Source organism: Phoxinus phoxinus, assembly GCF_949152265.1.
Source record: "Phoxinus phoxinus genome assembly, chromosome: 12".
In the NCBI taxonomy this organism is placed as follows: domain Eukaryota; kingdom Metazoa; phylum Chordata; class Actinopteri; order Cypriniformes; family Leuciscidae; genus Phoxinus; species Phoxinus phoxinus.
The window spans coordinates 1,426,638-1,442,500 of NC_136887.1; the positions used below are offsets into that span (position 1 = coordinate 1,426,638).

General features: G+C 43.8%; 1 protein-coding gene across 3 annotated transcripts in view; it reads left to right on the forward strand.

Moving 5' to 3' along the window:
- Positions 1-15,863, forward strand: part of jakmip1 (janus kinase and microtubule interacting protein 1) — a gene marked incomplete at its 3' end in the record, with an annotated part of 77,090 nt that overhangs the window by 60,973 nt on the left and 254 nt on the right. For all 3 annotated transcript variants that reach the window (XM_079631196.1, XM_079631198.1, XM_079631197.1), the window contains 7 exons: positions 4,939-5,034; positions 7,073-7,126; positions 7,200-7,265; positions 7,357-7,425; positions 7,525-7,602; positions 12,775-12,978; positions 15,811-15,863. The exon at positions 15,811-15,863 is cut by the window's right edge and continues 13 nt beyond it. In XM_079631196.1, coding sequence (XP_079487322.1) covers positions 4,939-5,034; positions 7,073-7,126; positions 7,200-7,265; positions 7,357-7,425; positions 7,525-7,602; positions 12,775-12,978; positions 15,811-15,863 — 620 coding nt within the window. The remainder of the gene's footprint in view (positions 1-4,938; positions 5,035-7,072; positions 7,127-7,199; positions 7,266-7,356; positions 7,426-7,524; positions 7,603-12,774; positions 12,979-15,810) is intronic.

Sequence of the window (15,863 nt, forward strand, 5' to 3'; positions counted from 1 at the left end):
TACGTTTCAATGGAATAAAAGTTATTTGAATGAAACTCCTCCCCAATCTTTTCTTTGTGACTGCCCCCCGCATGTTTTATTTGTGTGTGTGTGTGTGATGTCAAACCTTTGTTTACATGCACACACTCTCTATTATTTCATGATTATGTTAAATTTCATTCAGCACATCATCATCCCATAATATGTAGAGTTGTATGCTTTAATAATCTGCATGTTTTGTATATATCACACGTGATTGTTGTGAAGTTTTTGTGAGATTGTTGTTCTCTACAGAATCAGACGTACAGTAGAGTCCCACATTCATTTCACACTCGTCTAGTACAGTTATGTGCTTATGTTTCATTAATACGGTGTATATTTTTTTCTTGATTTACCCTGAAGTGAAATGTGACAACATGCCCCATAGGTGGAGTTCATTATAACATATGACAGATTAAAATAGTATCTAATCAAACAATATACAAGACAAACTAAAATATTTTGTCAATAAAACACAATTAATAACTTTTTTTTACATAAAATTTTAATAATTAAAAATACATTGTTTTTAGTTTAACAAACACACAGCAAAACACAGCTATATACAGCACAGTTCAAAACATAAGAATTATTAATAATTTCTGAACTTTGAGTCTTTATTGACCTTTTCTCATGTTTTCTCAGTAGAATTCATAAAAGAATAGAATATAACAGAATAGTTCTACTAGGCTCATTGTAGCGCAGTGTGACAACATGCCCCGCCTGTGTAACTGGGGTTTAAACCCGGCAAGTGTGTTCTGTGTTAGATCATTAAACAACTGTCTCAACTGTTCAATTACAGATTGGAGATTAAAATAATATCAGATTTGTCTCATTTAAAAAAAAAAAAAAAAAAACATTGACAATTTTTGATATGGTTAAATAAATGTTCAGTGATATCTTCCAAAGATTGTTTCATTTTGGTAAAAACACATAGTGATGATATGGTAATTAGTAAATACATCAAGATCCGTCATGCTGGCATGTGAAGTTTAAACCATGTGTGTGACAACTAGCCCCGTGTTAGTGTGTGTCCTGATCTCCGCTGTACAGTAACTGCAGAAACCAAGAAGAAAGAACTTTACAAACACGGAGTGAACACTGGTTACCTGCACACACGCTCTTCTTCATCAGTTCATCAGCGGAAACATCGGATTATATAAGTGTTCTCAAAGCTGAACATTCATCATCTACTCATATTGTTCCATAATTACTCATAATGTATGATCTAACGGCATTGCTTTTCCTTTTATTACATTAGTCTTTCAGCATCATGTCACAATCTATATTCTTCTATATTCTATATATGTGTTTTAAGACATTCTGTGGCTCTTCCAATCATAGTCATGTGACGTAGTGATAATGGAATCAGCGGTCACTTTTACATTTATTTATGCATTTATCAATAAGCGACTTACAGTAGAGAAACATATTCAACAATATTTATAGGATCTGCACACATTGCTGTGTTGACTGTGTTTGATGTGATATTATAATAACCTGTACGGATATCACCGTAACCCTCATGTCCTTTCACACACGTATTCCTTTCTTTATTCTGCTAAACACAAGATAGAGAATGTTTGAAGAATATCCTGGACGCTTTTTCATGCAAGTGGAAGCTGCCCTTGTGAAAACAACATATTCATATATACTTTTAATAATTATATACTTTAAAGGAATATACTTAAAGGTGGGGTATGTGATTTGAAAAACGGCTGGCAGATTTTGAAAATACACAACTCAACTGTCCTACCTTCTTTCCTTTGACTCCACCCATTCAAAGAACATGGACATGGAGGGGGGGATGGTACGACCGATTGATTGACGCACTTACTGTCCAATGATTCTAGGTGGTCTTGGAAATGATTGGCTGGAGTTTTTCGAGTCCTGCCCGTTCCACAGATGATTAAATTGCTTAATTTTTATTTCAGTGCTTCTAACTCAGTGGCTGTAAGTGGGTTAGGAATAGGATTTTAAGTGATTTTGAAAAAATGGCCAAAAAAGAGAATTACATACACCACCTTTAAGTGCAAACTGAATGTAATGATAATTGCATACTATTTACAATTATATGAAAATGTATTATTTAAATGAAATGCAATTAGTTTAGTGCTTTTTGATCAAGTACATCTTTATATGCAATTCCATAATTGCTTATATTGTTTTTGAATTATGGTTAAAGTTACTGCGTAATGCACTGAAGAGCATGTTAATAACATGTTAATGCCAGTGTAAATGCAGCCTATGAGTCGGGCCGCTCTGAGGCCACACCCACACTTCCAGAACTCTATTCTCCAGAACTCCCGGCAGTAGAACAATCAGGGAAACCATGTCCAGACACAGCACAGCCACGTCTGCACCGCCATATGAGCTCCACCACTGCCATATGAGCTCCACCATATCTCCCTTCCCTGGGCCTCAGCCCTGCCTGTGTCTACTCCCTGAATCTGGTGCCCAGGGATGTAGAGCCTGAGCCACCATAACCAGGTGATTAAGTGCCAGGTGAGATGACCCGTCCACAGAGACCGAGTGACCATCCGTGATCGCTCCCCAGCCCGTGAGGGAAGCATCCGTCGTAAGTGTTACGCAACGACATGGAGCTCCCAGCACAGGACTCTGGGACAAGAACTAAGGCTTCTTCCACATCACTAGGGCCCGTAAGCACCGCCGCGGGACCCTGATCATGTGATACGGGGTTGCCCTCGGGGAAAACCCTGTGGTCCTGAGCCTGAGCCAAGGGTCTCATGTACAGCAGGCCAAAAGATATCACGTTGGACGCTTCTGCCATCAGACCCAAGAGTCTCTGAAACTGTTTGACAGTGAGTGACTGGCCTAGCTTTATCCTTTCCACAGCCGACAGGAGGGACTCTATGTGTGCCGGTGAGGTATGCCTTCATCAACATTGAGTCCCAAACCACACCTAGAAAAGTGGTCCTCTGTATGGAGAAAGCACACTCTCTTTGGCGTATAGCCGTAACCCCAACTCTTTCATTTGGAGGAGAACGACATCTCGAGGCCGAACCGCCAACTCATGCGACTGAGCCAGAATCACCCAATCGCTGATGTAGTTCAAGATGAGAATACCCTGCAGGCGCCAGAGCTGCATCTACACATTCGTGAAAGTGCGGGGTGATAATGCTAGGGCTAATGGAAGAAGTCAATATTGGTATTTTTTACCCACGAAAGCAAACCTCAGGAACTTCCTGTGATATGGAAGGATGCCTCCTTGAGATCTATCATGACAAACCAGTCCTCGGATCTGATCTGTGGCAAGATATGACTCAAGGATAACATGTACAACTTTATTAGCATGACTGACTCGTTCGGCACTCGCAGATCCAAAATGGGACGCAACCCCCCATCCTTCTTTGTAACTATGAGATACCGGCTGTAGAACCCGGTGTCCCTGCTGGAGGGAGGTGGCGGGGTTAGCATACCGGTCCCCTGAGGGCACTGAAGGGCAGCGGGTACCGTATGATGAGGTGTTAACCGCTTTACTTCGGGGGAGACGGCCCTCGTTGACCCCTCAGGCGTCAGGACCTTTTCCCCGCAGCATTCTTGAAAATAATGACGGTCCTCAGATCCGTCTTACCCCTTGGAGGCTGCGGTTGAGAGCGCCAGCCCGACCCCCAGGGGCCCGGGAGAAGACGCCCCGCTACTGTTGAGATATGCTTGGCAGAAGTTCCCACGCTGCCAAAAAATCTACTAAGAGAACCAGTCTCTCAAGACTGGTCTAGATGTTACTCAAGCGACCAATTTGGTGCCCTGTACGGCGAACCGGCAGAGACTGACTGACTGCTCTGAGACCCTCCTCGGAGGGGGCCAGCATCCCAGCGCCGCTACATTTGTGGGCGGACCGTAAGATAAGGGCTCGCCTGAAGCTAGAACTCGCTGGAGACCGGTGCGCCCCGAAGCACACGAGGTGACGGGGTTGGCAGAGCGGCCCCTGAGGGCCCGTATAATGAGGTGTTATTCATGTCCCCCCGGGAATTTCACCATTTCTTTCCTCAGAATTAAATGCAGCCAACGATCAACCAGACAAGTAAACATGGTCTGGATGAAAGGCTGAATAGTATATTAAATACCGACATCTAACTCCTCAAATATCAGATGGGTACATATTATTTAATTTTCTCAAAAATTAAATGCAGCCAATTATCAACCAGACAAGTAGAAACGGTCCAGGTGACCGGCTGAATATAGTGTATTACTACTGAAGTCAACTCAGATGAGTATTTAACATTTCATTTCATCACAATTAAATACAGCCAGAAATCAATCAGATAGAGAACTTGGTCTGAATGAAAGGTTCAATATATTATTTTCATACATCTACTTTCAAAGCCAGACAAATATTTCATTTAATTTCTCAAAATTAAATTCCTATTACAATCTCAAACACAAAAAGAACACATAATTAGTTTGCACACAATCATAAGAGAAAGAGAGAAAGGGAGTTCCTACGTCGGGATTTATGAATGAACACAAGCTCCACTCCCAAACAAGCAACACATGAACCGCGCGTCCCCACTCGTGATGAAGCGAGGGCAGGGAGGAACACACGACCCAAAGCTGTTTGCTCCCCATACTCCTGTCTAGATATATAATATGCTTGTGGACAAACAACAGTAAACAGACAGAGACAGTTACACACAGAGCGCTTGCTGAAGACACAGAAGCTGGCCGTGTTTGGTCCTGCCATGAGGTCACCCGCTGATACGCCATTGCACTGATTTCACAAGAGCTTCACACACACCGCAATCACGGAGTTCCCTCAGCCGAGTGCTCTTCAAGAACAATTCCAGAATTAGACTTTTGAGTGAACTATCCCTTTAAAACAACAGTTTCTCTACAGATACTATTACGAAAGAAGTTTTCTCTGTATATTTCACCACCAGTTATTCTTTTAACCAATAGGAGAGGGAGCGGCGTTCTCCTGCCTTTAACCTGCAGATCTCTGCCTCTGAAAACAACAGTATCCTACAGCTACACTGCCAACAAGAGGGTGTCAAGGTAAAACACACCTGTACACACACCACACACACACACCACACACCACACACACACGCACCACACACCACACACACATCTCTGCCTCTGAAAACAACAGTATCCTACAGCTACACTGCCAACAAGAGGGTGTCAAGGTAAAACACACCTGTACACACACCACACACACACACCACACACCACACACACACGCACCACACACACACGCACCACACACCACACACACATCTCTGCCTCTGAAAACAACAGTATCCTACAGCTACACTGCCAACAAGAGGGTGTCAAGGTAAACACACCTGTACACACACCACACACACACACCACACACACACACACACACACACACACACACACACACACACACACACACACACACACACACACACACACATCTCTGCCTCTGAAAACAACAGTATCCTACAGCTACACTGCCAACAAGAGGGTGTCAAGGTAAAACACACCTGTACACACACCACACACACACACCTGTACACACACCTGTACACACACCACACACACACACACACACACACACCTGTACACACACCTGTACACACACACACATCTCTGCCTCTGAAAACAACAGTATCCTACAGCTACACTGCCAACAAGAGGGTGTCAAGGTAAAACACACCTGTACACACACCACACACACACACCACACACACACACACACACACATCTCTGCCTCTGAAAACAACAGTATCCTACAGCTACACTGCCAACAAGAGGGTGTCAAGGTAAACACACACCTGTACACACACCACACACACACACCACACACATCTCTGCCTCTGAAAACAACAGTATCCTACAGCTACACTGCCAACAAGAGGGTGTCAAGGTAAAACACACACACACACACACACACACACACACACACACACACACACACACACACACACACACACCACACACACACACACACACACCTCTGCCTCTGAAAACAACAGTATCCTACAGCTACACTGCCAACAAGAGGGTGTCAAGGTAAACACACCTGTACACACACCACACACACACCACACACCACACACACACACACCACACACACACACACACGCACACCACACACACCACACACACACACACATCTCTGCCTCTGAAAACAACAGTATCCTACAGCTACACTGCCAACAAGAGGGTGTCAAGGTAAAACACATCTGTACACACACCACACACACACACACACCACACAGCACACACACACCCACCACACACCACACACACACGCACCACACACACGCACCACACACACACACACACACACACACACACACACACACACACACACCACACACCACACACACACACACACCTGTACACACACCACACACACACACCACACACACGCACCACACACACACACACACACACACACACACACACACCTGTACACACACCACACACACGCACCACACACACGCACCACACACACACACACACACACACACACACACACACACACACACACCACACACCACACACACACACACACCTGTACACACACCACACACACACACCACACACCACACACACACGCACCACACACACACGCATACCACACACCACACACACATCTCTGCCTCTGAAAACAACAGTATCCTACAGCTACACTGCCAACAAGAGGGTGTCAAGGTAAACACACACCTGTACACACACACACACACACACACACCTGTACACACACACTATATATATATTCACTATATAACCATTTAACTTGCGTACTCGAGTTAAAACTTCGATCTTAGCCTCCGCTCACGTCCATATTGATAAATGTCACGTTTAGCTGGGAACGACCGCATGCACAGTTTTTTGTAATACTTAATATTTTGTAAATGAAGGCCATTGTGCGGATGAATGAATGTGTCAGTTCAAAACAAGTTTATCCATTAATACTCCATAATCAATAGGATGTCACAGTTCTATCCTTTATACAATACAATTATTAATAAACAATATACAACAAAGTTTACACCTCACACATTTGCATACATGTACTGTACGATGGCCTCATCTTCACATGTGTTTGGTTTAGGATGTCATCATTCCTGACCTCATGAAGAAGCTTGACATCCTTGGCGATAATGGGGTAAGAACATCTTTAATATGTTAATATGTTACTCACAATCAAGAGCTGGAACGAGCTTTTCACTTCTCGACAGAACTTGCGGAACGAGGAGCAGGTGACAGTCATTCAAGCCGGCACTGTGCTGTCTCTATGTGAAAAGGTATCATGCCCTTCATTCTTGAAATGCTCAAAGATGATATGGCTTTTAATTTGTCTGTAGCTCGATTGAATTGCTTTGTCTTTGTGACCAGTGGCTGAAGCAGATCGACAGCACCGAAGCGGCGCTGACGCAGAAAATGATTGATCTGGAGAATGAGAAGGTCGGAGATGAATGTGTTCTCGTGATAGATGAGGCTTGATGACAGTCGATTGAAGTGTGTTCTGCTGTCTTGACCTCGCTGTGCTGATGTGATCCACAGGAGCTGTTCAGTAAACAGAAAGGATTCCTGGAAGAGGAACTGGACTACAGGAAGCAAGCTCTCGATCATGCCCAACTGGTAGGACCATGAGAGTGTGCAGCGTAATCAACTATTCTGCCTTGTTTGATTCGTTGTTTTGTCTGTAAAATAAATGTTGTTGGCCTACAGTACCACAGTTAAGTCTCATGAAAACAGTTGTCAAGAAATTAAAAGCGTATGTAGCACTACTTTTAGAAATTACAAAAAGTGAATCCTTTTACAAATATAAGTTAAAAAACTGCTGCTGTTATACAGCAAGAGCAGTGAGATGAGACGGGCCAACATAATCTACAGTTGCATTATAGATGAATGCCTTTATTTCATTAAAAAGTGACAGGACATACTTTTTTTATCATATTTGTGGCAAATGCCAGTGTGCTCAGTTTGATAAACAGAGTGTGTAAGATTTAAAACATTTGAGAAATGAAATCGTCTCAGCTTACGACTGTAACCCTAGAAGGGAACGAGACGCTGCATCGTGACTCTTTGGGACGCCCCGCATGATTGCGTCTGAAGCACGGATGTCAACTAGTCCAATGGCGAGAGTGAGCGTCACGACCAGGAAAGGATAAAAGCACATCCGGTCTGACTGGCGTTAGCTTCAAAGTAGCCGAAGCAAGTCGATCACAGGGATGCGGGAGTATGGCAGAACGCAGCGTCTCGTTCCTCAGGGGAACTGGGGTTACAGTCGTAACCTGAGACGTTCCCTTTCGAGGGAACTTGCGCTGCGTCGATGACGCCTTGGGAACGACAATAACCAAACGCCGTTCTTACAATTGCCTGTATGTGAAACTGTGGCAACTAAAGCCATAAGCACTGAGACCCTGGGGCAGTGTCCAGGCTGTAGAACCCCACAAATGTGAGCGGGGACGACCAGCCTGCCGCATCACACACCTCTTGTGGAGAAACCCTGGAGAATAAGGCTTTAGAGGCCGCCATACTCATAGTAGAATGAGCTCTGACTTACAAAGGTGAAGGCTGGCCAGAGACCTCATAGTCAAGTCACCTTCATTTATATAACGCTTTTAACAATATAGATTGTTTCAAACTACAAACTACAGCTAGTTCAAACCGCAGCAGCTTGAGTTCTTACCAGAACCAGGAAGTATGACCATATTAGCCCCGTTCTGTCAACACTGCATTGGCTGCCTATTAAACATGATATAAATTTCAAATATTGCTGATTACTTACAAAGCACTAAATGGTTTATCTCCGCAGTACTTGAGCGAGCTCTTAACGCATTATAGTCCTTCACGTCTACTGCGATCTCAAAATTCCGGCCAGTTAATAATACCTAGAATATCAAAATCGACTGCTGGCGGCAGATCCTTTTCCTATTTAGCACCAAAACTTTGGAACAGTCTTCCTAACATTGTCCGGGAAGCAGACACACTCTGTCAGTTCAAATCTAGACTAAAAACACATCTCTTTGACCTAGCATACACATAATGCATTATAGACTTCTATAACTCAATGTTAGGCTGCATAGATTAGAACAGCCGGGACCGGGAACACTTCCCGTAAATCCTGATGTACTTGGTACATCATAAGAAGGATGGCATCTACGCTAATATTAGTCTCTCTGTTTATCCCGAGTTTCACCGCAGTCTGCCGGATCCAGGCCGTATCCAGATCTGATGAAGGACCTTCGCCTGGACCCGATGACAACGCAGCGCTAAAGTGCCAACTAGTCTCTCCCTATGGAGGATCCCTTTACCACTCTACAGATAAAGCGTTGTTGGGATAATCTCGGTTTCGCGTATCTTCCCCGAAGTGATAAAATTCTGTCTAAAAATGTTTAAGGCCAGACAAGTAGTTTGTTAAGGCTTGGTTTGTAGGGAATTACAAACCTGCGCACATATATTCAAACACACATAACTATAGAATTAATTCTTGATGCGCACGTGAGCGCCATCAGTGTTTCTCACAGGTTCAGTTTAAAGTCTGTGTAGAGAGAACAGTGTCGTCTTAGCGGCCCCTAATTTAATAACTAATGATCGTTGCGACGGAAGTTAATCAATGAAAACTAACTTTAGCTGGAAAATAACTTTATTCTAAAGCTGCTGTAAAGGCTAAACACTCTCTGTTACTGTAATCTCCTGTTATCTCTGTAAAGCTGCTTTGAAACAGTCTACATTGTTAAAAGTGCTATATAAATGAAGATGACTTGACTTCAAAGCAGCTTTACAGTGATCACAGTAGATTACAGTAACAGAGAGTGTTTAGCCTTTACAGCAGCTTTAGAATAAAGTTTTTTTCCAGCTAAAGTTAGTTTTCATTGATTCACTTCCGTTGTAAAGATCATTAGTTATTAACTTAGCGGCCACTAACACGACACCGTTCTAACAGAAAACTCTTAACGCGCTCCAGTCGCTCATTTGCACAGAAACAGTGCCTGGTGGCTCGAGAACGCAAACCTTGAAATTTTTATTATGACAAAAAAAAAAGTGATTATGCGCAAACTTCTAAAAAAGAAAAACTGTGAAAGCGCTGATGGGGTGCACATGCGTATCATGTGTTTAGTCTATAGGTATGCGCGTTTGAATATATATGTGCGCAGGCGTGTAGTCTTTCTTTACAAATTAAACTCAACAAATGAATTGTCTGGCCTTAAAACTTTATAATACAGAATTTTATTTTTCCGCTTCCGCATAGCCATGTGAACTGGAATTATTTTGACGACGTTTTATCTGTACAGAGGTAAAGAGAAGGAAGGGAGGCCTTCACAGGGGAGAGACTAGTAGACACTTCAGGACTGCGTTGTCGTCGTGTCCAGGTGAAGGTCCTTCATCAGATCCGGATACGGCCTGGATCCGGAGAACTGCGGTAAACCTCTGGATAAACAGGCAAGAAAAATAGCCTCAACTATCCATTTGCTGATTGTCTGTTTAGAAGCTGGAGAACCTTTGTTAGGTGATCCAAAACAGACGAACAGCTGATCCGCTCTGTGGACATGCTCGCACTGGAGAGAGGAGATTCAGCTGTTCCTGGTCTGGATTCGTAAAAGGAGGAGGACAATAGCTCGTAACACGAAAGGCCTCGGAATATTGGTCGGCACTTTAGGGACGTAGCCCGGTTTAGGGTGCCTTAAAATGCCTTGACCATCCCCCGTGCGAACTCAAGGCAGGTAGGAGAGACTGAAAGGGCCAGAAGGTCTCCAAATCTTTATATAGACAAAATAGCCAGAAGGAAGATGGTCTTATAAGTCAGAAACCTTTCTGAGACCGTATTGAGGGGCTCAAAGGGAGCCATAGACAGGCCCTTTAGGACTATAGCCAGGTCCCGGGAGATAGCCCTGCTGAAAAGCAATCTTCCAAGAATTCAAGCACTGAACCAACTTGGCAGTTAACTGGATCCCACTGACGCTCATAGCACCACGAAGTCAAATCTTCCACTTCAAAGCATATAGTTTCCCCGTGGCTGGAGCTCTGGAGTGAAGTGTGGTCTCTACAACCTCAGTTAAGAGACCAGCATCTAAGAGTTGAGCCCCTCAGAGGCCAAACCCACAAGTTCCATATTTCTGCACGGGGGTGAAGGATCACTCTGAGCCAGAGCCAGAAGATCTCTCCTGACCGAAATCTCTAAGGGAGAGCCAAATTCGGCTCGGGCAGTATGGTTCTACCAGCAGTGGGCTTATTCCACCTCGGAACTCCAGGGAGCAGCAGCTGGGGGAAATGCCTACAGTCTGTGTGATGGAGAACCAAAGTGAACAGTGCGTCGTGTCCTGAGACGCAAACAGATCCACTTCCGCTTGGCCGTAAACTTCCCATATATGCTCCACCACCTCGGGGTGCAGTCTCCAATCCCCGGGCCTCGACAGCAGGTCTGCTCCTATATTCTGGCACCCGGGACATACACTGCCCTCAGGGAGAGCATCTTCCCTAGAGACCACAGGAGGATCTGGTGCGCCAGTTTGCATAGTGGCTAATGTTTGTTCTGCCCTGGGCATCGCCCCACAGCCATATACTTTCCACCCCTTATCTCAGAATATACAGGTACTTGGGGGCTGAACAAAAGATGAATATGGCTTGTTCCATGATCTGGATAGCTCACTGTGCAGATCAGGAACAAATGATGGAGGTGAAGCGCTCATCTAGCTTTAGGATGAGCGTCCTGTTTATCGGCTGGCCAGTCAATGTTAAGTTTAGCCACGGCACGAGTGATCACATCCACCAGCTCCTCATACGCTGGGGAAAGGAATGGCGAATCCTCTTCCTCCTTATTGTCGTCTAGCGGAGCGGCACATCACACACAAGCTGGCAGGGAGAAGCACACATCTTGTAAGTTTCTTTCGACATACTGGTATGCTTGTGTAACAGACAATACAACAGTAAATGAGACGAACAGTTTCGACATAGAGCGCTTGCTGAGGCACAGAAGCTAACGCCGGTCAGACCGGATGTGCTTTTATCCTCTCCTGGACATGACGTCAATCGCCCGTGACGGTCACTCTCGCCATTGGACTAGTTGACACGTGTGCTTCAGACGCAATCACGCAGGGGCGTTCCCAAAGCATTCGACGCAGCGCGAGTTCCCTCGAAAGGGAATATTTTAATAATCTAAAGCACCTTTTGTGCAATGAAAAGGTCAATAGATGTTCTTCATGGAACCAGCAATGCCAGTCAAGAACCTGTGTGTGGATTGCATATACTCAAGATGAAAAACTGTAATTAGGACTCTGATCAAATCTAATTTCAAAGAGTTGCATGGTCATCTAATGTAACTGATGTACAATAATCATATTAATAACTTGTGAATCCCATAGCAAAATATTTGATGCTAAAATAAAAATTCTGATTCTCCTTATATTTTGATAGAATAAATTCAGAAAGAATGCATAGGCTATATACTGGTAGAGCATCTTTGCTTAGTGGTGATTTATGTAAGAGACCACCGATGTGTTGTCTGAACGGACGAGCACATGATGGCCCCTCAGGTCTGGAAGGAAGTCCATCATCTCCAGGCAGTTTATGTGGCAAGAAAGATGATGACTCCTCCACAGACCCTGAGCTGAGCGGCCTTCCACTACCGCTCCCCTGCCTGTGAGAGCAGCATCCGTCGGGAGAGTAACTCGATGACACTGAACACAGGACCCTGGGACATACGTGCTTCAGACGCAGGGGCGTTCCCAGAGCGTCATCGACGCAGCGCGAGTTCCCTCGAAAGGGAACTGCCCAAACTCATGATAGATGTTTGTGTGTGGTGTGTAGAGGGTGCAGGAGCTGGAGGCGACTCTGTACTCCGCCCTCCAGCAGGATCCTGACAGCTGTGTGGGCGAGAGTTTGAGTGACAGGCAGAGAGCACAGCTGGCCGAGTCCATGGAGGCGGTGCGGAGACAGATCCTGAGGCAGAGTCGTCATGCCGACACGCTAGTGCTACAGCAGCGCATGGAGCTGCTCCAGTCTGCGCAGCAGGTCAGCATCTGTGTGTGTGTGTGTGTGTGTGTGTGTGTGTGTGCGTGTCAAGTCAAGTCATCTTTATTTATATAGCGCTTTTTACAATACAGATTGTATCAAAGCAGCTTCACAGTGATAACATGAAAATAATACAAAAAATAATTTCATCATCGTCCACCTTTAAGGCAGATCTATAATATTGTTGAATATTAAATGTCCCCAACTAAGAAAGCCAGAAGGTAAGGCAACAGCGGCAAGGAACCAAAACTCCATCAGGTGACAGAATGGAGAAAAAAACCTTGGGAGAACCCAGGCTCAGTCGGGGGCCAGTTCTCCTCTGGCCAATGAGTGAACAGTGTATGAAGTTCAGAATGAATCAGAGTATTTGTCCAGTTCCGGTTGGTTGAAGTCGGAGTGGAGAGGAGGAGAGACTGGTTGACACTTCAGGTCAGCGGCGTCGTCGTCGTGTCCTGGCGCTGGTCCTTCATCAGATCTGGATACGGCCTGGTTCCGGTGGACAGCGGTAAACCTCGGGATAGACAGAGAGACTAATATTAGCGTAGACGCCATCCTTATTATGATGTACCAAGTACATCAGGATTACGGGAAGTGTTCCCGGTCCCGGCTGTTCTAATCTATGCAGCCTAACATTGAGTTATATAAGTCTATAATGTGTTATGTGTATGCTAGGCCGAAGAGATGTGTTTTTAGTCTAGATTTGAACTGACAGAGTGTGTCTGCTTCCCGGACAATGTTAGGAAGACTGTTCCAAAGTTTTGGTGCTAAGTAGGAAAAGGATCTACCGCCAGCAGTCGATTTTGATATTCTAGGTATTATTAACTGGCCAGAATTTTGAGATGGCAGTAGACGTGAAGGACTATAATGCGCTAAGAGCTCGCTCAAGTACTGCGGAGATAAACCATTTAGTGCTTTGTAAGTGATCAGCAATATTTTAAAATGTATACGATATTTAATAGGCAGCCAATGCAGTGTTGACAGAACAGGGCTAATATGGTCATACTTCCTGGTTCTGGTAAGAACTCGAGCTGCTGCGTTTTGAACTAGCTGTAGTTTGTTTATTAAGCGTGCAGGGCAACCACCCAGTAGAGCATTACAATGATCTAGCCTTGAGGTCATAAACGCATGAACTAATTGTTCTGCATTATTCATTGAGAGCATATGACGTAATTTAGATATATTTTTAAGATGGAAGAAAGCGGTTTTACAGATACTAGACACATGACTTTCAAATGAAAGATTGGTATCAAAGAGCACACCCAGGTTCCTAACCGACGACGAAGACTTAACAGAGCAGCCATCAAGTGTTAGACAGTACTCTAAGTTATTACGTGTGGAAGTTTTTTGTCCAATAATTAGAATCTCTGTTTTTTCTGAATTTAGTAGTAGGAAATTACTAGTCATCCAATTTTTTATATCAGCTATGCATTCCGTTAATTTTGTGAATTGGTAAGTTTCGCTAGGTTTTGAAGAAATATACAGCTGAGTATCGTCGGCATAACAGTGAAAGCTAATTCCATGTTTCCTAATGATATCTCCTAATGGTAGCATGTACAGAGTGAACAGCAGCGGTCCTAATACTGAGCCTTGTGGTACGCCATACTGAACTTGTGATTGATAAGACATCTCTTCATTTACTGCTACAAACTGATAACGGTCAGATAAGTATGATTTAAACCATGCTAGTGCAATTCCACTAATGCCAACATAATGTTCGAGTCTATTTAAAAGGATGTTGTGGTCAATGGTGTCAAATATAGCACTAAGATCCAGTAATACTAATAGAGAGATACAACCACCATCGGATGATAAGAGCATATCATTTGTGACTTTAACGAGAGCTGTCTCGGTACTATGGTACGGTCTAAATCCGGACTGAAAATCCTCGCAGATATCATTTCTTTCAAGAAAGGAACACAGTTGTGAGGATACTGCTTTTTCTAATATCTTTGACAGAAAAGGCAGATTAGAGATCGGCCTGTAATTGACTAGTTTTGTAGGATCAAGTTGCTGTTTTTTAACAAGCGGTTTAATCATAGCTAGCTTAAAGGTTTTTGGTACGTATCCTAGAGACAAAGATGAATTAATGATATTAAGAAGAGGATCTATGACATCTGGAAGCATCTCTTTCAGCAGCTTAGTCGGTATAGGGTCTAACATGCACGTTGTGGATTTAGATGATTTGACGAGTTTGCAAAATTCTTCCTCTCCTATAGCAATGAATGAATCAAATTTTCCCTCAGGGAGACTACAATGCACTTCCTGATGCGATACTGTAGTAGACGGTTGCATAGTTATAATTTTGTCCCTGATATTATCGATCTTATAAGTGAAGAAGTTCATAAAGTCATTACTGCTGTGTTGCTTGGAAACTTCTGGGCTTGAATTTTCTTTTTCGTTAGTTTAGCCACTGTTTCAAATAAATACCTAGGATTATGTTTATTTTCTTCTAATAGGGTTGAAAAATAAGCAGATCTAGCAGCTTTTAAAGCCTCTCTGTAAGCAATCGAACTCTCCTTCCATGAAATCCGAAACACCTCTAGTTTTGTTTTCTTCCAGTTGCGCTCCATTACGCTCCATTGCGTGTGTGTGTGTGTGTGTGTGTGTGTGTGTGTGTGCGTGTGTGTGTGTGTGTGTGTGTGTGTGTGTGCGTGTGTGTGTGAGCTGCTTTTTACATGCAATGTGCATGATGGTCACCATCCACTTTCATTGTATGCTTGAACATTCTGCTAAATATCTCTTGTTGTTCTTTATGAAAGATAATAGGCCATACAGGTCTGGAATGACAGAGTTAGCAGATTATGATTTTGGTATTTTACATTAATCTTACAGAGGATCAGAGAGCTGGAGGATAAGATCGACGTGCAGAGAAGACAGATCAAAGA